This window comes from Miniopterus schreibersii, assembly GCF_964146895.1.
Source record: "Miniopterus schreibersii genome assembly, chromosome: 2".
NCBI classification, from domain to species: domain Eukaryota; kingdom Metazoa; phylum Chordata; class Mammalia; order Chiroptera; family Miniopteridae; genus Miniopterus; species Miniopterus schreibersii.
The window spans coordinates 130,252,376-130,276,606 of NC_138102.1; the positions used below are offsets into that span (position 1 = coordinate 130,252,376).

Genomic DNA, 24,231 nt, shown 5'->3' on the forward strand with positions numbered 1-24,231 from the left:
ACCTTTGAAGTTTCTGGGCCTGGGTCTCTCCATTGCTCAGGAGAGATAGCCACTGGTCTTGGGCATGTGGGCATTTCTGTAATGACAGACAGCCACCCAGCCAAGGGCAGCGGGAGCAAACATCCTAGCTTGGTAAGACTGCTCATGCGGTGGCAGAGAAAAAATATTCCATTTTTCTGCATTTTGCAGTTATTAAATTCTCTGGCTGCATTACTATGTTTCCAAGGGAAGAGAGCAAGAAGGCTGGCTAGAGCCAATGTCCTCAGTTTGGGTGCGCCAACTGCAGTTCCTTTGGAGGCCAAAATAAACTGCAGGTCAGAGAGTCCTAACAGTGCAGTTGTTTGGTCCCCAACAACTTACAAACCAGCAACTGCAGCCTCAGGGCCTGAAATTCTTCAGTTCATATCAGACACTTGGGAGGTGAAGGCGGGTATTACCTAGCCAGGACCCCGCCTTGGGGAGGATGGATGTCATCATTCTGAAGGATGTACTATTGCCAAGTGTCATTTGGAAGACTGTCAGGAGTCCCACCTAGTAGTATCTTTTTGAAATCACAAGTAAGAGCCCCATGTCTGGGCAGAATCTTTCAGGCTCTACCGTTAAGCTGTCCCCCTCCCCCCTTAGTCATTCTTCCACTGATATTCTACAAGCCTATGACAAGGGGAAGCAACTAATCATAAAACCTGACCATAAAACCCTACTTATACTTAAAGACGCAATTATTCACTCAGTCAAGGTCTCCTTGCTTCGTTTAAAACAAAAGAGGTTCTCTACTCACGCCCTTCCCATCCCACCAGAAAATGCATTCCTGGAACCATCGCTGGCCATCCTGAAAGTTGCATTTTCCCTTAGTTGAAGGGCGAAGTTACAGAATCCACAGCTGCAAAGGTCTGGACTTGGGGGAGGGGGCGACAGCCGGGGCGGGGGCAGAGCGGCGAGGAGGAGGGACTAGAGGGAAGGACACTGCCCCCTACTTCTTTGAGGTCGTTGCCTAAGCCGGCGGCGCCGCCAGTTTGGGTTCGGGGAGGGACGAGCGGCGGCTGCGGGGGCGCGGCGTGGGCTCTGCACCCGCGGCCGGGCGCCAGCTCCGTACCTGCCGGGCCCCGCGCGCTTCGCAGGCCGCCCGCCCGGGGCGCGGAGGGTGTGAGCGCGCGCGCCCCCTCCGTGCCCGCTCCGCTCCGCGCGCGTCTCCAGAGAGGCTCCGCCGAGAGGCGCCCGGGGAGCCCGCAGCCTCAGTCCTGCCGCCGGCGGAGCTTTGTGCGGCCGCGGCTCCGAGTCCCACCTGCTGGCGGCGGGGAGACCAGGAAGGGGAAGAAGCGGGAGGAGGAGGGGAAAGAGGCGGCGGCGAGAGCCCACTCCTCCCACCCGCGCCCACCTCCCGGGGGCTCCGCAGTCCCGGCTCTCGGCCTGCACGCGCCCCCGCCCCCGGCCCGGCCCGGCCCGGCCTCGCCTCGCGTCCTCGCCGCGGCGGGCGCCACCGCAGCCCCTTCTGCCCGGCGCGCCCGGCCCGGCCCGGCCGCCGCCACCCGGAGCCGCGGGCGAGTTTGAGGCGAGCGCGGGGCGCGCGGCGCCGCCTGGATGTGCCCGGGAGCCGCCGCGGAGCCCCAGCCCCGCTGAAGAGCCCCGAGCGCGCGGCGGCCGGCCCGGGAGGGCGAGAGGGAGGCGCGGCGAGCCGCCGAGGAGGGAGCGAGCGAGCAAGAGCGAGCGAGCAAGAAGAGCGAGCCTGCGAGCGAGCGCAGGGAGCAGGCACCATGCCGGGCTGGAAGAAGAATATCCCCATCTGCTTGCAGGCGGAAGAGCAGGAGAGAGGTGAGTGAGGCGACGGCGCGGGGGAAGGCGGGGACGGGGTCGGGCCCGGGGGTCCCCTCCCCGGTGCCTCCCTCTCCCCAGCTCGCTCCCGGCCTGTCCACCCGCCGACGGGGGAGGGTCGCCGCGCCCACTGGTGCCGCGGGGCCGAGCCTGGCGGCGTCGTGAGAACTCAGAATGATTTTTTTGGGGGGTGGGGTGGGGTGGGGGGGAACGGGGAAAAGGGAGGGTGCTGCAGCGGCCAACTTTTCGCTGTAGGGCAAGGTCTTTCCGGAGAGGACCGGAGGGGAACTCCCGCGTCTCCGGGGCCCGCTCGCACGTGGAGCCGGGAGCGGCGGCGGCGGGGCGGGGCGGGGCAGGGCAGGGGCGTCCTGCAGTGCTTGAAGCGACTTTTCAAACTTTCCTCGGCCTCCCGCGGCCGCCTTCGCGCTGCCCCCGCCGCTGGCTGAGCTTCGATGGTGCTGCCAAACCCAAAGTTGCTGGAGATTCGGGGAGGAGGGAGGAGGTGGGGAAGGAAGAGCGCGGGGGCGGGAAGGGGGCGCCGCCCCGGGTCCCCCGAGGGGCAGGGAGGGGGAGGAAGGCCGGCCCCCAGGCTGAGGGTCTGAGGCTGGGAGTGACGCCTCGGAGGTGAGTTATGCCCCAGCGCAGTTCCGGCTGTCAAGTTAATACCGCAGGACTGCGGGCTTTTCACAATTACTGTCTATTTTCTTTGTAAAAGAGGTTCTGCGTGCCAGGTTACTCGTGTACCTTTTGTGCTTCAGCCTGACAAGCGTGCTGGGCGCGTTGCGTTTCAGTGACTTACGGAGAGGAAAGTTGAAGGCCTTTTGCACCTTAAAGGCTTGGTTCCGTTGAGGTCCATTATGGTGTTTGGTTTGTGCCCAGGTTGGCCGGGGAGTTCAGCTCGGTAACCTGGCTGTGATGTACTGAGTGCACCAGAATTTCCCATACAGGCCCTACCGGGCTGGAGAGGTGCGTGCCCTGGCTCTGCCACAGCATCCAGAGGGACCCTGGCCGGCCAGGTGCGCCAGGGTTATTCCCCTGCGCCTCCCCCTCCGGCCTGCCCTGGCTTCGAGGAAAATGCTTTAGACTTGGATGGGTTTCAGGATGCTGGGTTTGCATGGGCTGTGGCAGCCGGCGGTGCTGAGGGTAAGTGGTGCTGCCAGGGTGGGCGGCTCGGGAAAGCAGGAGGCCAGCCTGGTGTGTGGAGAAGGCAGCTTCTCGGGGAAGCTTACTGATGAGTTGGTAGGGAGGGTGGCTTGGTTATTGAGCATGCCAAAAGTTTCAGGCTTTTGAAATGATGTTACTACCAAAGAGCCAATGCACGATTTCCAGTTTTTCTCTAGGTGGCACAACCTGTCTGGCTTATATCCTGTTTAATGACTCAGGGAATTCATTCCTTTTTAACCACTTCCTTACTAGATATGTGTGTACATTTCCAGCACATTTTCTGGCGAGCAGCTTTACCTACTCAGAATGCACCCCAGCTTTACAAAATGCTTCTGCTTTTCCGTTTAGTTAATCCTGTCTTTAAAAAGTTGCAAAGAGTGGTACCAATAATTTATAACCAGGTGAAAGCACTAAACACAAGCGTTCCGTCAAGCATGGACTGTCTCTCCCATCAAGTAAATGCCACACAGCACTTGGTGTTAAAAGTATCTGTTTGCTAAAGAAAATGCCGCAGTACTGCCAACAAATTTTATCATAATGCTGAAATGGGTAGATTTTTGGATTGTGACAGAATGTCTTTTATAAATATACGGTAACTTTGAAAGGCGATCAGCTAATCTATCTGGTGGAGATAAGACTGAATTTCCTCCAGTACATAAAAATCCGAGAAATTGGGTATTCTGCCTTATTTTCTCCCATAGGAGAAAACGGGGAACGTTTGTTACTTCGTGTCTTTTTCCACTTTAAGGTTTCTTACTTTTTGCTTATGTTGTGTGATGCTTTTCTAATTGACATTTCTTTTTGTTTGGTTGTGGCATTTCTTTTTGAGGTCCTGCTTCATTGGGAATGCACAAATATGTGTGTTTTGTTTCTTTTAAAAGCCGCCTACTCTGTGTTTAAATTGTGTGTGTATACATATATAAAGATATATTTAAATCAACTGATTTTTAATGCATATGTCAGAGGACACTTCTTGAGATTGGCTTATCCTTTTGGAAGAAGTTTATTGTAAAGTAATGAGTGATGTTTTCTATTTGCATTTGAAATCAGATTGTATTTAACTTTTTTCCTTTGGAATTTACAAATTTAATTGATTTCAATAGTGTTGATTTAAGTTCTTATTAACTGTAAACAGAAAGATTAAACTATCGTGTTGGTCAGAAAAATAATGGACATAGAGGAAACAAATACATTTTAAATTTTGTCCGGGAATAACATTGACCAAAAAGTCAATTTCTAGTATGTTACCATTAAATTCTAAGGTCGGTTATACTCATATAACCATTGCTCTTTCCACATTCTCTACACTCAATTTATATTTAAATATTCTAAAACCCATTATGGAGACTACTCTAGCATAACATTTCTTCATGTAGATTTTATTGAGCTAAATCTCTTTCTGACACTTACTGCAAATTAATACAGGCTGCTAGCTTCTTTAAGGACCACATATTTGAACACGTATTTCTCAGCATTATTCTTTTAAAAAAAAAACACTAATCTCAGCTCAAGGATTTAGGGAACCTGCTTTCTTGGTTTTGTCACATACAAAGAGAGGTTTAGCCAGTCTGTGTAAGTTCATGCCATACCTGTACACCATTAATAAATGGGCTTCATCTTGAAGGGTTCTGTCAAGATGATGTTGAGTGAACTATTGCTACTGCATGCAGTGCTGAGCAGGGAAATTGTTACATATGGGTTGTTGCAGTAAATGCAGCCACTTCCAAAATGACATGCTAAGATTCACTTATGTACAGTAACATACTGTTAAAATTCAGGACACATTTCTCTGTATTTCCCCTGGTTTTCTGCCTGAGCTGATGAACCCAAACCATTTAGAAACCACCTAATACACTTTTGGGTAAATGTTTCAGCAGAAGTGAAATGATTCTGAAAACTGTTCTGTTTAACATCCCTTCTAATCAAATTAAATTAAGTAATTTATTAATTGTTTTACTCTTCTTATTAGCTGATCACGTGTAATAGGAATGTAGTTGTTAAGGAAAATGTCAGTGTAAAGGGATAGATGCTTCCGTAATTAATGATGCCTTGCCTTGTATGCATAAAAACATATTTACCAGGGGAAAAGGTCTGCATTTTGTATAGCCCCTCTCCCCCTTGCCTTTCTGTTCTTATAAGTTTTGGAGGTTTACAAGTGAACTTGCGAACTTCCCCTTGGACTTCTGTAGGAATTATTGTGTCTGGGGTTTTGCTTCTGTTTTGTCAAATGAGAGCATTTGGATCTCTTTAGATATAAAGAATTAGCTTTTATAAAATATCTATGAGAAAGTGCAGGGGGGTTTGCTTAACTGCTTAGTGTGCCTTTATAGTAGTGGTCTGTTTCATTTTCCACATCACAAGGAGACCTGGTGACTGTATCACACACAACCTGCCAAACAAAAAGTACAATTTGAAACTTGAGTTTTGACAGGAGAGTGCTGTGGGGAAAATAGAAAAAATCAAAGTGCATGGAGAATGTTGTGTGTCGGACACTATGTTCAATATTTCACGTGCATTATTTGGTACAACCTTACCACATGCCTGTAAGGTAGGTATTACTTACCCTGATAGATGAAGAAATGGATGATCAGAGAAGGAAAAACTTCGACTAAAGTTACAAAGCTGAGATATAGGGTACTAGTTCCTAAAAAGATAATTCAAAAAAGTTACATTTCCTGAGATAAAGTTTTTAGCATTATATTAACATTGTAACATCTTCTGGTTTTTTGTTGTTGTTTTCTTTTTTGAACAGAATTGTAATAAACTGCCACCAAAACTTACATCAGAAGAGTTTTTTAGTTACTTATATCTGGAGGAAGTTTCCAAAGTATATTTTCGACTTTTGACAAACTGACTTTGCTACATAGTTTTATTAACTCTTAACCATAAGCATAGAAACGCCAACATATTTTTAAGTAGAATCATTTGACTAAACTCAAAGAAACTCATTTAAGTGAGAGGTTTTTCCACCAAAGACTTGACATAATTACATAATTCTTCTTTTCAAAGAGTATTTGTCATGAAGGTAAGAATTAACAGGAATTAGGTATACTTCCTCACTGCAGTGAACTGGGAAACTACCATATTGGTAATAGCCATTGCGCATTTGCTCTTTTGCCAACATTTGATTTAATTAAAGCCATCCGTCTGAACTCTCTGCCTGACTATCTATCAGGAGGCCCAGTGGCCAAGCAAAGGGACTTCAGAAGCTGCTTTCTTCTGCGGCAGCCTGACTGGTTTCTTTCTTGAAGAAAAAGAAGTATCGGTGATAACTGGTGATGGATATTGAGAAATGAATATCATGAGTTTTAAAACTGTTACATTAAATGCTGGTGATGGCTGATGGTAGACGGCATTTGATTAGTTTATTCAGTTAAACTATAATAGTTTAGTAATACAGAATGCAATTCAAACACTAAAACAAACCTGGGTTTGAAAGTATTCTATCTTTTATTAAATTAATCCTTAAATTTAAAGGTTTCCTAAATATAAAATTTTATAATTCCTTATTCAAGAGAACTACATGTGTATGCATGTCAGTGGCCAAAGGGTGCCGTCAGTTTTATGGGAAAGTTGACGTTCCTTAAATATATCTACGGATTAAAATTCATCTGATTGACTTTCTTACCGCCTGTCATTTCAACAGTGATTAAACTTTAAGCACCAAATCAGGCGTTGAATAGAATGTGAAGACGTGGCTCGCGTCCTAGATGGATTCCTGAGCCCCGTCCGCCCACCCCAGCAGAGAGGTGGGCCACAAGATATGTGAAGTTGAACAACAGTGTGTTTAAATCCACTTCAGCACTTCTAGCTCTGTAGTCTTTTTACTACTCAAAGCCATTGTATTCTCTTCTTTATAATGAGGACAAGTAACATCTACTTCATGGGAGGGTTAAATAAAATTAACAAATGTGGGGGAATGTATGATAGTATCTTGCATATAATTCAGGGCCCAGTAATGACAACTGCCGTTATCTTTATATTTTGATATAGATCTGTAAACTCAACACCTCAAGGTGTCCTGATGATGAAATGATAATTTTTAATTCTTTAAAGACTTCATAAGCTAGTAAAAAAAAAAAAAAAAGCCAGTGTTTTATGAAAAGCTACACTGAAACACAGAACTTTATAAGGCCAAGGTCTTTGATACATTCTAGTCTGACTCTCTCATGAAGAAGGAACTCCGGGGTAGAGGTAATTGTGTCCAAGGCCATATTTCATACATTAAGGGAACATTTATTCACTGCTAAGTGCCATGATGGATACTAGAGATGAGAAAATCATGGCTCCCATTTTCAAGGAGATTATTATGTATAGTTCTAGAGTCACTGATAGGAGAAATAACTCAGTTACAGCCTCTCTCCTCCTGTGCAGATTAATGCTGAGGAGTGGAGTTGACTGTGTTGAGGGCAGGTGGGAAGAAGGAAATTTCTGAGGACAGCTTTTGGAGGAGGTCGCACAGAGGAAGCGTTAAAAGATTTGAAAGAAGGGGAGGAGTTTAGAAGGTTGCGAGGGGATGTGAGGACCGATATTTCAGGCAAGGGGCAGGCATGGTGTGTCCCAAAGCACTGTGGAATCAGGTTTTCCAGCAGCTACCACTTGTTTCTTAGGGGGCTGAAATGTAGAATATACATATGCATATTGACTGTTGATTATGAATATGCATTTCCCTATAATGTGGAGAAACTGGATGGGAGGTGATGAGACTAGACCTCCAGCTTTGGAATGACTTTGTGTGCCAGGTTAAAGAGTTCAGAGTGTATCCTGCAGGTGATGAGGAGTTAAAGGAAAGACTCCTGAAGAAGAAGTGAAGGGATCAGATTTGACATGTTAGAAAGGTCACCTTGGCAGCAAGGAGGACAGATTGGAAAAGGGAGGGACTGGTGGTGGGGTGGGGATCGGGTAAGAAGCTACTGCCTTGTTTCAGGCTGTGCAGAGATACTCAGGAGGAGGGCTTGGTGAGCAGGTGAACATAGGAAATATGGAGGGTACCGGTTTCTGGTTTAGGTAGTGATTAGAAAGAAGGGGAGGAGTTTAGAAGGGTTAAAGAGCCCCAGTGCCTTGATACAAAGCCTGGTATCTCTCCTCCCCAAGCTTTATGTGGGGAAATGTAAACATAATCTTTGTAGGGGGGAAATGTAAATGTAAACATAATTCTGTAAACAGAATAATGTAAAAGTAGAGGACCACCAAAGTGATTGGGTACCAGGTCATGATGATAGCTTAATGGACACTAGTTTTTTCTTTTAATTATATAAAGTTCATATACTATCTAATCCTAAAGGAAAAATAACTATTATCATGTGCATTTATCTCCTAAAACTAATTTGGAATTTTAAGTGATTTTTTTTTTTAAAAAAGAGAGAAAAGTAGTAATTATTTTATAGAAATGTCTTCCCTAGTAATAGAATTGGGTAGATTTAAAAAAAAAACACAGTATTAATAAAGTTTTAAATATTTTGTATACTGGACTCAAGATTAGAAAAGCAGTATTAAAGTTCTCTGTTAGCCAAGCTCCTGATTATTTGATCTGGGCACAGCCCTGCTTCTCCGAAATGCCCTCCTCTCATCTGTAAAGTAAGGAAGATTCGCGGTATCCTAACCTCCTGGGGTTATGTTACCCGTGAGAGCTATTATTGTTACATGGTTATATTACAAAGGGAGGAAGTTGTTGAAAGAACGAGATTCTTAAAGTATATTTATCTGTGAGCTGGTGGTTTCGGGATAGAGGTGGTATTTGTTTCGTAAATTGGAAATTTTCATTAAAAAATTGTAATTCTTAGTCTTCCAAAATGAAGTTTAAATATGTTATGTTTTCCCCCTCAGGCTTCCATTTATAATAAAATAACTCAGATGGTACAAATTACAATACATAGCTTCTCAGTTCCTCAAGGCAGCCTCCTCCTTGGCTGTGCTTGGAAAAGCCCAGCTCGGATGCTGGCTGGGGCTTGCCATTGCTCCCGGTCGTTCAGAGTCTGCTCCCCACCAGTCCAGGCTTCTGACTTCAACCCAGTATCCAAGACATCTTTACTTCTCAAATTGAAATCATGGGTGGGATCTTTTCAAGGGAGGTCTCAACTACCGACATTTTAAATTTATTATACTATTTAAATGTGTACTAACATAAAACTAGGCATAAACTCATGATGGTTATAGCTCTCATCCAACCACAGAATCAAAACAGATTTTGCAAATGAAATACAAACAAAACTACAAGGAAAATCAATAACTTTCAAATTAACATTTATTTTGTGTGACTTGATGTAGTTTGCCTGAAACTAAATTCCCTCTTGCAGTGTGAATATGGTGCTTGCTGCTTTGGAAAGGAATATTGTCTTTTGTTTTTATCTACTTGAACTCCTATGGAACCTTGGTTTTAACAGCCTGCTGTCACTTGGTCTTTCCTGAGCATGAGCATATCATTTACAGGTGAAGTCCTCCATTCCCATTGGTCTGTTTTGCGCCATTGTGATCCTAAATACAGAACCCAGTGTGACACTGCAGTTGGTGGCAGTGTTAGGCAGCATGCTGATCTACATTAGTACTTGTTGAACTATTTGCGGTAGGGGTCTTTTTTTTTTTAATCCCAGTCCGATATGTAGTCTTGTAGCACAGTGAGTGTACCACGTGCACCTCCCACCTGACTCTGACCACCCCTGTACTTGACTGTGCCCTTTTCAGTGAGATGAGCTCATTCATCACAGCCTTAGATTTGGGGCAATGTCAAATAGCTGTAGGAATTTCTAATCACCTACCTTCATTTTTAGTACTCACCTAACCATGGACAGGTAATAAACAGTTTTCTGCCCAGCACTGTCACTGTCCACAGATCACACTTTGAATAGTACTGGATTAGAATACGTTTATGTAGCTGAGGTTGGGGAAAAGAGTTCAGGAGGACGTGTGTGTGTGTGTGTGTGTGTGTGTGTGTGTGTGTGTATGAAAATGTACATGGTACTTTTTAAGATGTATACAATTTGTTTTCTATAGCTACTTTCACCTTACCTTCAAGATCCCATTCCCACTGAAGATGGAAAACATCTCATGATGGACCTGGAGAGCATTATGCTAAGTGAAATAAGCCAGTCAGAGAAAAAGACAAGCACCATATGATCTCATGCATATGTGGAATCTAATGAACAAAATAAAGTAACAAACAAAATAGAAACAGACTGACAGCTATCAGAGGGGGGAGGAGTTGTGGGGCTGGGTGAAAAGGGTGAAGGGATTAAGCAAAAAACAAACCAAACAAGCAAACAAACAAAAACCCGGTGACTCGGTTGAAACATCATCCTGTACACCAAAAAGGTTGCGGGGTTCGATCCCAGGTTGGGGTGTTTAGGGAGGCAACTGATCGATATTTCTCTCACATTGATGTTCCTCTCTCTCTCTCTCCCCCCTTCCTCTCTCTAAAATCAAGAAAACACATATCCTTAGGTGAGGATTAAAAACAAAACAAAACAAAAAACAAAAACAGAACAAAAACCTCATAGGCACAGACAACACTATGGTGATTTAGAAGAAATAGGGGGTGGGAGGAAGTAGACAAGGGTAAACGGGGGATAAATGGTGAAGGAAGGAGACTTGACTTGGGGTGGTGAACACACAATCCAATATACAGATGATGTCTTGTAGAATTGTACACCTGAAACCTATATAATTTTATTAACCAGTGTCACCTCAATAAATTCAATTTACTTATTTATTTTTATCTTCACTGAGGATATTTTTTCCATTGCTTTTCACAGAGAGTGGAAGGGAGAGAGAGAGAGAGCAAAACATCGATGTGAGAGAGAGCAAAACATCGATGTGAGAGAGACACATCTGCACCCTGATAGGGCAGAGCCTGCAACTGAGGTACATGCTCTTGGCTGGAATCAAACCAGGACCCTTCAGTCCGCAGGCCACCACTCTCTCCACTGAGCCAAACCAGCCAGGGCTCAATAAATTCAATTTAAAAAAAAGAAAAAAAGAGCACATTAGTCTCTGGTTTAAAAATTCTTTGGTTGGTTCTCTTATTTCTCAAGGATTTCCCCTTCCCTCATTCGCAAGATGGCTTTGGGATGAAGGGAAAAGCTTCTCATTCTCATGGCACTGGGTGAAGGGCATTTTATTCATTGTGTGACCCTCACTGAGTCCATTGCTCTGGACTTGGCACACACTGTGACTGGGCGTTGTGCCCTGGTTCCAGTGAAATGAGACTGTTCCCGTTTGGTCTTGCCACCCTGGCAGCTGGCTTGGACTTCCTGGACCTTGCCATTGTGCCTGGCGGCACCTTCTGCAGCGATCACCACAGCGTTGCTCCAGTGCCATGTTGGGAGCTGCCTGTGTGCAGCGGGGACCGTCATGCTGGTGAGGAGGGTATTGGTCAGAATGTTCACTAATGCTCTGAAAGCTACATAGGTGTTAGTTTTTCTGTCCTTTTGCATTTGTCGAGGAGTTTTGAATTCTTGTAGAATATTGGACACTTACATGTGATCTTTTGTTCCTGTCCCCACTTCTCCCCTTTTCCCTTTCTCTGTTGTACCAGGTATCTAGAGCAGCTTATGTGACTTAAAAACTTCAGACTGGAAGGGACAGGAGTCAGAAGGGTAAAGGAATGATATGGGGGAAGAGTCCTGTTCCCGTCAGTAGGTGGGCGCCTCTCCCCAAGATCTGAACATCAGGGAAGAGAGAAATAGAGAACTGTCAGACGTCTCAGAGATGATGTAGATTGAAGCTGGCAAGTAATTTCAGCCAGTACCTTCTACTGGTCTACCTTGTATACAAACCTTTCTCACTTAATAGTTTATTATAAATCCTTCCTTTATATTTCATCAGCAAATGTGTGCACATGAGAACACACATGTTTCTTCTCATGATTGGGACTGTAACTACAATGTGCATTATTTGTTAGATATTTACGTGTTTTAAAGGCTGACCTTGAATAAGACGTTTAGATCACTAGATGAAGACTTTGTGTATGAATTGATATTAAAATTAATAATTTCTTTTTACTGGTGAACTGTTCATTTCTTTTAGTTTCACAGTTGTTGAATAGAGCAGACAATATGAAGATTTGACACAGAGTTTGACAGCATAAATTACTAGAGTTGATGTCTTTTTTAGGCACAGTTCATCATTTGAGAAAACGTTAATGAATCCATGGTAATTAAAGAACAACAGCCAAACAGTAGAAAATAACCTAGGTAAACATTCCGGTGGTAATATAGTAGATATTTATTTGTTCATTTTTTTGATATATAATCTGTGAATAGTTTTCCTCCTTGATATCTTTTAAAGTCAAGTATTTATATCTCCTGTTACACTCAGAAATTCCATTGAGAAAGACTGAGAGCAGTGCACTAATATCCTCATGGAGTCACACTTAGAGAGCCACAAGGTTTCTACATTGCACTCCTCAGAAGTGTCAGGATTGTTGACAAAAAGAGAGTGGCATTTAAAATTAAGATTTTCAGATGAATTCAAGTGTTTCTTTTTACATGTATAATTTTCTAGTAAGTGCAGAGCACATTTTCATTAAATGAAAACCTTGAACAAGGCAATATAAATTTAGTTTCTTTGTTACTATTTCACCCCCCCCCCATAATTTTAGTTAGTTGAATGAAAATTTGCCAGGCTAGAATCAGACACCTGTAGTGCTCCATCTGCTGAGAAGGCACCTCATCTGGCTTTATTAGTGATCTTGAATGCTGGTATATATCCTTAAGTGTAGCCCTGGTTTTTCACCAACAACCGTATAAAATTACCGAGTATAATCTGGGCTCTGCATTCAATGACTGTATGTATTCAAAACCCTACCCTCTCAGCCTCTACTGATTATACTGATAGAGGAGGAAGGGCAGGGTATTTGTCAGCTCAGGCTTCTGTAACAAAACACCATGGATTGTGGGGGGGGGGTCTTAAACAACAGAAATGTATTTCTCACAATTCTGGAGGCTAAAGGCCTTTGGTCAAGGTGTCAGCATGGTCAGGTTCTGGTGAGCGCTCTCTCTTTGGATTGCCAATGGCTGCCTTTTCACTGGGTGAGTGCACATGGCCTTTCCCTGGACACTTGAGGTGGGAGGATGAGAACGCTCTCTACTGTCTCTTCTAATCAGGACACTAGTCCTATGGGATCAGAGCTGCACTCTTGTGACCTTATTTAACATTAACTACTTCTTTGGAGGCCTTATCTCCAAATGCACACCCAGGGTAAGGACTTCAATGTATGAATTTTGGAGGGACACAACATTTAGTCTGTAACAGACAGGAACAGAAGATTAAACAGTGGCTTGTGCAATGTTCCTATAAATTTCATCTTTCAGTGTCTGGAAACTTCTCCTTTTGGGCAAAAGGTGATGTGCTGGTTTTAAAATTTTGGCTTCCAAAATTTTTTTGACAGTTTTCCCATTGAGTGTCTGTGTGCCCTCCATTTGAATCTGGACAGGCTTGTGGAAGCTATAACCAACTGGGTATGCTGGAAGTGATATGTATGACTTCTGTGCCTGGGATGCAAAAGACATGCAGCTTCCCCCTTGTTAGCTGGAGCAGTTGTGGTGGAGTCCTGAGCCACTAAGTGGCTCAACTACTTCTGACAACCCTGAGGTCACCGTTCTGTGAGGAAGCCAATTCACAAGGAGAGGCCAGGTGTAGGTGCTCTGTTTGGCAATCTTGCCCTTCAGTCTTCTCAGCCCAGACACCAGGCATGTGAGTAAATGAGCCTTTAGATCATTTCAGTTCCCAGTTTTTGAGTCACCCCAGCTTTTGAGTTTTGACCTCTGAAGCCCCCAGATATCATGGAATAGATAGATACAAGCCATTCTTACTGTGTCCTGTCTGAATTCCCAACACACAGAACCTATGAGCACAATTAAAATTAAATGGTGTTTAGAAGGCAACTACGTTTGAGGGTAATCTGTTACACAGCAGTCCCTTATCTCTCATTCTGTTGCATTCTCGGGCACTCACGGTTTTTCATCAGCAAAATCCTTTGTATTCTCAGCCTCTTCCAGTAACTTCCCCTTGATTTTGCTCTCATTGAAACTTGACTCCCCCTTTGGGCATTACTTCCTCTCTGCCCTCTCAGGTGGTGGCAGTTTTCTTTCACATACCCCTGGAAGAGGGGTAGAAGGTCCTTTTTGTTCGTCTTTGTTACTTTTGACCTGTTCTCCTTTCCTTCTTTCTAAAGATCCCAAATCCTGAGTCTTGGCCATCAGACCACACAAACCACTATTCCTCCTGGTTGCAGTCACTTCAGTCTATGACCATTTTAACTCCTGGCTCACTCCCACTTGTTCCCGTACTACTTCTATCATAATTCTTGGGGATTTCAGTGTTCACATAAGTTGTCCCCCCAGTTTCTCGGTGTCTCAGTCCTCTGTCATCCTCTCTTTTCATTGTTACATCCACCACTGTACCTCAGCTACTCGCTTTTGTGGCCACACTCAGACAGCAGTTCTCAAAGTGAGGTCCAGTGGCCTCTGGGGGTCCCTAAGATATTTTTAGAGGTTCTGTTAGGTTAAAAACTATTTCCATAATAATAATAATAATAGTAGTAGTAGTAGTAAAAATAATGTTAAGACATTATTTGCCTTTTGAACTTCCATTTACTCATGAGTGCACAGTGTAGTTTTCCAGGGGATACATGAGGTGTGATGAGCATCTCCACTCTGGCAGCTAAATGGAATGTGTACTTGAATATTCTTGTGTTTTAAAACTTTCTGTTTTAATTTTAATATGGTAAATATTAATGGATATAACCCACATAACCAAAACCTTTTTGGAGGCCTTACTAATTTTTAAGAATGTTGTAAAGCCATCCTGAGGCCAACATGTTTGAGAACTGCTGCCCTTGACCTTGTCATTACCAATGACTGCAGCCCACCTTTGTCTCATCTTTAAGCATCCTGCTGTCTAATCAGCACCTATCTTTCTGCTCAGTCTCTGTTATCCTGACTCCAATAATCCTTAATTCTCACTAGGACCTAAAACCGATGGACCCCATCCCCCTTTTTACTATTCCCCACTCCTCTCACGTTCTCATTTCCCTTCTTCCCAACTTAAATTCCTTCATACAACTTATAATCAGTCTCTTGGGTGTACTCTTAATTTCCTCTTTCCTCTCTCATTTTGTAGGATTCGTCTGGAAAACCTGGTTAAATCCAACTCTCTACCACTCTGGTTTATGCCTGTGTACTTTAATGTGGTTGGAGAAAAACACCCAGCCAAGATGATTGGTTTCCCTTTAATTCCACGATCACTAATCTCAAGTGGGCCTTCAGTGCTGCCAGGTCGTCCAGCGACATTTCCTTGGTCGGTTCATTCATGACCCCTGCCCTCCTAGATGGTGAATACCTCCTACTCTCTCTTCCCTTGGATCTTCAACATGTCTTCCATTCTCACCCTCTGCTAAAGACTTTGCTTTGTATTTCATTTAGCAAGTAGAGCGATTAGAGGAGAACTTCCAGTTAAATTTATTCTGTCTTCATTCTGTGCCCATGTGTTCTGTCTTCATTCCTGTACTGTGGTTGAACTGTTTGCTCTTATCCAAGGCCAACCTCCACTGGTGCACCACATCCCATTCTGCCTTGCCCACTCCAGCACATGGCTCCGGCATGGACCCCTCTTTGTTCTGGATCATCATTCCCTCCCTCTACTAGATTATTGCCATTCTGCGTACAACCACGATGTATGTCACCTACTTTAAAAAACAACCCTCTCTTGACTCTCACTCCCTCCAGCCACCACTCCATTTTTCTGCTTGCCTTAATAGCAACTCCCTTGAGAGATTTGTCAGTATTCACTCTATAATAGTTCTCCTTTTACTCCCTCTTGAACCTAGCCCAACCCAGTTTTTGTGCCCCATTCTATCTACTTTTACCAAGGTCACCAAGGACCCCCATATTGTTAAAACTAGTAGCCAATTTGCCCAGCTGGGCATGGTAGCGGTTGAGCATCGACCTAGGATCCAGGAGATCAAGGTTCAATTCCCAGTCAGGGCACATGCCCTGGTTGTGGGCTCGATCCCCAGCAGGGGCGTGCAGGAGGCAGCCGATCAGTGACTCATCATTGATGTTTCTCTCTCTCCTCCTCTTCTCTCTTTCTCTCTCTGAAATCAATAAAGATATATTTAAAAAAGCTAAAACAAACAAAAAACTAGTAGCCAATTCTCAGTCCGTCAGAAGCATTTGAGATAATTAACTACTCCCCTCTGGAAACACTTCATTCACCTGGCCTCTAGGCTATCTCATTGCCTCACTTCTCTCTCTTCATCTCACCTGGTGGTTTTCCCTCAGGCCCCTGCTGTCTAAATATCACAGCACACCAGGGTTTGGTCTCTGCGTCTCCTCTTCTTTCATCCTCTCATCCAGTGTCATCAATATGCTGACCTTGCCCAGTCCTTCTCCTGAACTGCAGGCTTCCGGATTCACTTGGCTTTCAACATCTCTATTTGCATGTCTAACAGGCAGGTGTCTCACCAAACATATTTGTAATCATGCTGCTGATTCTGTCCCTCAACCCTGCTTCTCTCTAGTGTTCCCCATCTTGGTAAGTGACAAATCCACCTTGCCACTCGTTCATGCCAAAGTCCTTGGTATCTTCCTTGGTTTTTCTTATTTCTCTCACACTCCACATCCAGTCTGTCAGAAAATCCCATTGACACCACTTTCAAAATATATCTAGAATCTGATTATTGTCACCTACCTCTGCCACATTCAACTCTGTTCAAGCTTCATCGTCTATTTGTATCTGGTTTGTTGCATTTTCTTTCCTAGCTGTTTTTTTTCCATTTTTCCCCGTGTTCTCTGTTCTTACAGCTATTTTCTGTAGAAAAGCCATAGTAATCCTTTAAAAATATCTCAGATCTGCTCAAAACCCTTCATGGCTTCCTGTCTCACTCAGAGTGAAAGCCAAAGTATACGACCCTCATAGCCAGGCTTCTGGTTAGCCAGTCGTCCTTATTTCCCCACACTCGCCCCCGCTTTCTCTACTCCATCACATTGGCCATGGAAACACCTAATTTGCTCATGTCTCAGGGTCTTTGTCTGCACTTCTTTCTCCCTTTACCTGTATGACTCCCTCCCTGACCTTCTTCAGGTCTGCGTAAATATAACTTTCCTAGTGAGGCCTTCCCTGACTATCTTAATTGAAATTGCAACCTCCTCAGCACTTACCCTCTTTTCCTTGCTTTAATTTTTCCCATGTTTATTTTACTTACTAATTTGTATACTATTTATTTTACTTATTTATTTGTATATTGTGTATACCTGTTTATATTGTTAATGAAAGCTCTATGAGGGCAGGGATTTTTACCTGTTTTGTTACTGCTGTATGCCCAGTACACAGAAGAGTAATTGGCTCATAGTAGCTGCTCAGTAAATATCTGATGATTTGAGACTCGAAGACAGTGTTAAAAAGAGAATCAGAGAGATGATTTTTCAGATGATGGAGTCATTATGTTCACATTTAGGTTTTCCATAACTTTCAAGGTTTATGGTTTTTAGTGTTATGGTGTTTTTTAAAAAATATGTCTTTATTGATTTCAGAGAGAGGGGGAGAGAGAATTGGAAACATCAATGATGAGAGAGTCATTGATCGGCATGTTCCCTACTGGGGATCGAGCCCGCAACCCAGACATGTGCCCTGACCGGGAATTGAACCGGCAATTGAACTGGGATCTCCTGGATCATAGGTTGATGTTCAACCACTGAGCCACGCCGGCTGGGCTCAAGGTTTATGTTTGAGTTTTGAGCATCTTGATTCCAGGGGAAGAAGAACCAGGAAAAATTTTAGTACCATATTATTTTTAGTCTATCCTAAAGAAGAACTGGGACCTAAATAGACTACTCTTACCTAACCAAGAGAGGAAGATGGCAGATGAGCAGGGAGTTTCTTTTTTATCAGTAGTAACCTACAGACTGGCTCTTGAAGGTGTTCTTTAATGTCTAAAGCTACAAATGTTTTCTGCTAAAATTATCCTCTCTTGAGGATATAGTTGATGTTTTAAAGCAGAAAAATGATAGAGGAATGTTTTACAGTGAAAAATCTTTTTCTTGATGTTCTGGAGACATGATTTCTGCATCAGTTAGTAGCTGTGTCGTAGTTTTCATGTGTGTGTCCATCCTGCTACCACGGTGCAAGGCGTGGTGTAGATATTTAATATTTGTTAAATGAATGAACACATGAGACAAAATGAGTTGGTACTATAGAAAATTATGGTTAGGCCTAGCTTCTCCTCTGTATCTACAGTCAAAAGCTATGTAAAAGGCAATAGGAGATTATATTACCACCTAGTACCAGGACATATCACTGAATTATATCATGCAAATGTTCCACATGAAAAAATAATTTTTGTTTTTGTTACATGTGGCATTTAAAGAACTTCTGCCAAGGACAAGGTGCTGTTTTACAAAACAAATCTGAATAGTTTACATATTTCCTTATCTATATATTCTTTGTAATTCGTGATCCTCAGAAAAGAACTGAAGGCAGTATCTTTCTAATGGCCTTCTTCTGCTCCTAGATAAATTCGATAGGTTTTACCAGCGTATAATAACATGCCAGTAAAATGAAGATTAGTATATTTTGCCCTAATTTTTCTAAGCCAATTCATTGTACTCTAATGGAGTGAAATAAAAAATGGCCTTTAATTGAATAATTTATTATGCCATTTGTTTTTTCTTAATATCAAACACAGGAAGTAGTACTTAATCAATTTCCTTGCTTATTACTGAAACCAAAGGACTGCACAGTTACATGGCAAGCCAATTAGGGAATGCTCATATATTTTTTAGAAAAACATTTGTAATGTTATTATATAGCATCATTCTTTGTTCTAAGGCTGCATTGATGTGTACATGCGCTCTTAACTACATACTTTTTTTAAGATACAGTTGATTGCTTGGCGGATAATCTCAAATTTCAGCATAATCATGAATCATACTTAAACTAAGGCAGTTGGTTTAATGCAACAGTTCCCTCCCCCCTGCCCAAAGCACCTCTTCAACAGGGAATTTTCCCAGATGGCTATTGCATGATTGTGATCTGTCATTTCTTGGGATTCAGTGTTTCTTTCATCTCAGAGGACCTCCATTTCTTTTTAAATTCCCAAGGTATTTGCTTGGTTTCTCCCTTATTCCCCCAACATTGAAATATATCAGAATACTAATCAATTCTACTACTCCACTATATTTTTTTGTAATGCCTGGCCCTGAAATCTCAGGCATTCAGTAAACACTAGTTGATTGACTGATCTAAACCCTGCCTCCTCCTGCAGACTGTTTAACCAAGGAAGACTCCTGAATGAATGAAAGACCCCCTCATGGACTTCTCATCATGTCAGTTAGATTTGGAATTCATGCAGTGAATGAAGAGAAAGTACTCAGTGATCCAAATTTACTTGTAATTATTATGGGAAGACAATTTAGGGAACTTGATTTTACTGCAGGCTAATTAGAGACTTGGGCTTTTAGAGTCAGGGTTGGATTGGAATACTAACTCTCACACTAAGTGGCTACTGTGCGCAGTATAGTTGGTAACACACTATAGCTTTGGACGGACTATTGACTTCTCAGTCTCTTCCTTTGTAAACAGACCGTAACAACACCTACTCTGCAGGGTTGTAGTCAATTTTAAGTGTATCTGTAAAAGTCCCTGTCTGTGGTAGACCCTCAGTAATAGTTAGCTATGTATAGAATTGTGAAATCTAGATGAGTATACTAAGACCACACACAAGTCGAAGTCCAGGTGTTTGTTTTCTTGTGGTGGCGCGGTGGCCTGAGGATTGCTTTAGAAGCTAGATTCCAGGATGTTTGAAGATCCCTGTATGTCATGATCAGGAAGAGTAAGGTTCATAAATTTCTCATGCTGACCTAAATAGTTGGTGACACAGTAACAGTTGGTGAAAATAGTTGAAAAAAATAATTTTGAACATAACCTAGACACTTATCTAGGCTAATTTATGTCAGATTTAAGGCCCCCAAACTCATTGTAGAATTATGCACCTCTGGATAGAAGGATTGATTATAAAACCACACACCTCCGTCTGCTTTGTTGCTGATATGTGGTTCAGTCCGACACCAAGCTCTTGAATCACAATTTTCTACTTCTCCTGTCAGTGACTTCATTTGAAGAATAGCTTTGTTCAGTGTGAGGCTTTCAATGTATGTTAAACCAAGACAATAGAATAATCATACACCAAAGAAACTATTATCTTTCAGGGTACACAACCTGGGGAGATGTAGCGATTTAGATTTCACTCCAACACTTCAATTAATGGCTTACAGATAAACAAAACAAAACAAAGCAAAACAGCCCAGTGCTCTCTGACTTGAGGTTGTGGCAAACCTAACCCGGGATCTTAGGGGATTCCTTCTGCCAGCCAAGACCCCTTCTGCCACTGGACCTTGCATTATTTATAGCCATTTGGATCTGTCTGGCTTCCCACTCTACTGATTACTAGATGTACCTCTTGGAGCCCTCTGTGTTCACTGTGTGTCCCAGTTCAGAGTCTCCCAGGGGAACCCCTGCCTGGGAGAAGTTGGTTTCTTACTGAGGTTGGCTTTGATTGTCCCTTCTACTTGGTACTCAGTCCCAATCACAGCAGAATTAAGGATTCTGCTGCTAGGGTACCAGTCTAAGTGGATGCCGCATATCACTGAAATAACTCAGGAACATGGTACTAGGTAATTCAAGCCTTCACTCACATTCCTTCTACCACAGTAGACAGACTGTCACATGAGCTTTAAAAAATGCCCTCAGCAGAGTGTATTGGTCCTGCTCCTGGTAAATTGAAAAACTAGCCTGTGTGGGAAGCAAATGATTGGTGTGCATAGGAATTCCACCAGGTGCCGTGGTCCAGTCCAGCTCTTGGTGCTTGGGGTTGTTATAATTGCTGAGTCTCTCCATTCCATCTTTAGGATCTGCCTGCATCCCTGTTTCCTGCTCCTGGTTTCTGGTTCCAGGATGCTGATGTTTCCCTCTTGCTCACACCACCACACACAGCCCAAGTCCTGCCAGCATTCTCAAATGCCTTCTGCCTGGTCTCTGTCTTCTCCAGCCATTGGTCCTGTCCTGTATCCCAAGTGTGTGCTTTGTCTAGTGTCTTCCCAAATCCTAGTGAAATTACTTTTCACTAGGACCCAACATTTTCCGGGTTCCCTCCTTTCTGCTTAGGCACCCCAGGTAAACTATGACCATAGCTTCCTCTCTGTCTCCTTTGACCACTGGAACCGGCAGAATTTCTCAGAGGATTTATTTACTTACATGAAAGTTCATTGTGCCCTCTGGCTTGTGGGTGAGGTGAGGAGAGGGGGTAAAGCGGAGTGCACTGGATGCATTTATTTGGTCATCTGGGTGGGTAATATAGTTCAGGACTCACTTGGAGAAGTGCTGCCAAATAGAGGAGTTGAGGTATTGGGGTCTTGGAAAAATGTAACAGCAGATGTTATCCATTCAAACACAGAAGACCATCAGTGCTGTAGACAGTGCTTGATTTTCAACTTTCTTCATGTTTTCTCTGTACTAATGTCACTCTAATTAAAGCCTTTACTCTTAAATCTGGTATTTGGTTATTGACTTTGCCCTTCCTGATTGCTCTTTTTTTCTCTATTTAGAAAATTCAGCATTTACCGAGACTACATGTCATATGCTGTGCTAGTTGCCAGAAACACAAATATAAATAAGCTAGGCCTGCCCTTGAAAAGTACATTGTAGTGCAAAGTGAACATTTTATAAAGCTGGTTCTACATCAAACCAGTTACTTTGTTTTTCTTCATTTCAGGCCTAAGACTTTTTTTTAAAAATTTTTTTTTAACAGAGCTTTATTCTCTTTCCACTCCAAATAATAAAGGATCCCCTTAGGGTAGAGAAGGTATTTCTGAGCATGTTACAAAAAACTGAAAATAGAATAAATTGTATGAAAATTTAATATATTTCTATACTTCAAAATCTACCATAAACAAAATTAAAAGGCAAGTAGTAAACTAGGAAGGACATTTGCAACATAAAAGACAGAAGTTTACTATCTATAATGAAATGAGCACATAGTTGCTTTTAATTAGTCATTGTTCAATGAATGAAAAATGAATGAATTATGAACGCAGTAAGGAAAAAAATCATCCCAGTAGAAAAAGAAAGAAGATGTGAGGAGTTGTTGGCATAGCCCAAGTCTCTCTCACACAAACACACACTCACATAAAGGTACAAATCCAAATACACAAAAAAAGCAAAGAAATGCAAATTAAAACAAAAAACCTTTTCATCGATCCTGCGTTAATTTGATAAATGCTTACTAAGCACCTATTATCGCCACACTGTTAAATTGCCTTATAAATTATTTCATTTAATTTAAACAACAATCCATTTGAAATAAGTTATTTTCATTTTATCTATGAGCAAAGGGTTTAAAGAACGTAAGTCTTATAGTTAGGATTTTGTAGGTGGGATGTGAACTTACACCTATATGCCTCTAAATTTTACACTCTTATCTACCATGGTATTCTGTTAGCATTAACAATATCCAGAAGGATATTTGATGCCATGACAAGTTGTTTATGAACTAGAATTAAGTAAAACAATATTGCAAAACAGTATGCACATATGATCCCACGTAAGTTCTTTTAAAACGTATAGCACTGAGCCTAGTCAGTTTGGCTCAGTGGTTCGAGCGTCGGCCCAAGGACTGAAGGGTCCTGGGTTTGATTCCTGCCAAGGGCACATGCGTACCTTGGTTTCAGGCTTTGTCCTGGCCCCGGTTGGGGGCAAGTACAGGGGACAACCAATTGATGTGTCTCTCTTACATCGATGTTTCTCTCTCTCTCTCTCTCTCTCTCTCTCTCTCTCTCTCTCTCTCTCTCCCCCTTCCACTCTCTCTGAAAAGCAGATGGAAAAAATATGCTTGAGTGAGGATTAAAATAAAAGAAAAATGTATAGCATTGAGCATAATTTGGAAAGATATATACTAAAATGTGAACCATGCTTACCCATGACTTTTATTTTCTATTTATGCTTTCTAAGTTTTCTACACTACACACTGTTATAAGCAAAAATATTTTATTTTATTATTTTTTAAATTTAATTTAAAAAAAATATATATCTTTATTGATTTCAGAGAGAGGAAAGGAGGAGAGAGAGAGATAGAAACATCAATGATGAGAGAGTCATTGATCGAGCCCGCAACCCGGGCATGTGCCCTGACCAGGAATTGAACCCTGATCGCCTGGATCCCAGGTTGACGCTCAGCTGCTGACCACGCCTGGCTGGGCGCAAAAATATTTTAAAATCTTATAAATATGTGTGCATCTGTGTCTTTGTGTTTGTGTGTGAATATGACACAATATTTTGAAGTTTATATGAAAGGGTTAACAGCACCAACTTTTCCCCCCTAAAGGAGAATAAAGAAGCAGCACAACCAGGGCGTGGAAGATAGCGGGCTACTGGCGCAGGGAATAGAGAGTGAGCGGAGAAGTGGGTAGGTGCTGCCCGAGGCAGCTCAGAGAACGGAGTACGAAGGTCTCGTACACACTTGCAGAAGTAGTCAGTATTGGCAATTAAAGACTTACACGTAAAACCATCATGATTTCACCTGTGAAATCGGAAAAGCTTTTTCAAAAAGACTGCCGAAACAGGTACGACAAAGGCCCTATTTTGGAGAACGCAATTTGATGATAACTATCAGAAATCTTAAAGTTGTTTATACAAACCTTGATCCAGTAATTCAACTTCTGGAATGTGATCCGAAGTAAATAAACCTAAATACTGAAAAACTCTTTATGCACAAAGACACGTGGCATTACCAATAACAGTGAAACACTGAAAACAATCTAAATGTGCAACACTATGGTAATGGGGTAATAAGTGATAGAATAAATCATTTATTCATTAATGTATTCAGCAAATATCCATTAATTACCTACACTCAACAGGCATTGCTTCAGTGCTGAGGGCCTAACCGTGAACAAAATCTCTTCCTCAAATGATTTTTAAAAAGAGGATTTGCATAACATGGGAAATGTTAACTTTTAAAATGTTAGGTATAAAATGTAGATTATTAATTTATATGTATATTGACCTTAACTGTGTGAAAAATAAACAGAAAAAAGCCTGGAAGGAAGTGCATAAAAATATTAACAGTTATCTTGCAGTTGGATTGTAAATGAATTTTCTCTTTATATTTTTCACTATGTCCCAGATTTTTTACAATAAAAATGTATTGCTTTTTTTAAGTTAGAAAAATAAACGTAAAATTTAGTTCCCATTATTTATTATATGTTTGCA

At 42.4% G+C, this 24,231-nt stretch overlaps 1 protein-coding gene across 3 annotated transcripts in view; it reads left to right on the forward strand.

The window, feature by feature from the left end:
• The first annotated feature begins 1,556 nt into the window (after positions 1-1,556).
• Positions 1,557-24,231, forward strand: part of GRIP1 (glutamate receptor interacting protein 1) — a 608,331-nt gene continuing 585,656 nt past the window's right edge. For 2 of the 3 annotated variants that reach the window (XM_081128666.1, XM_081128667.1), the window contains exon 1: positions 1,656-1,809. In XM_081128666.1, coding sequence (XP_080984792.1) covers positions 1,752-1,809 — 58 coding nt within the window. In that variant the 5' untranslated portion in view covers positions 1,656-1,751. Of the gene's footprint in view, positions 1,810-24,231 lie in introns of all 3 variants that reach the window. The other variant, XM_081128668.1, reaches the window with a different exon arrangement.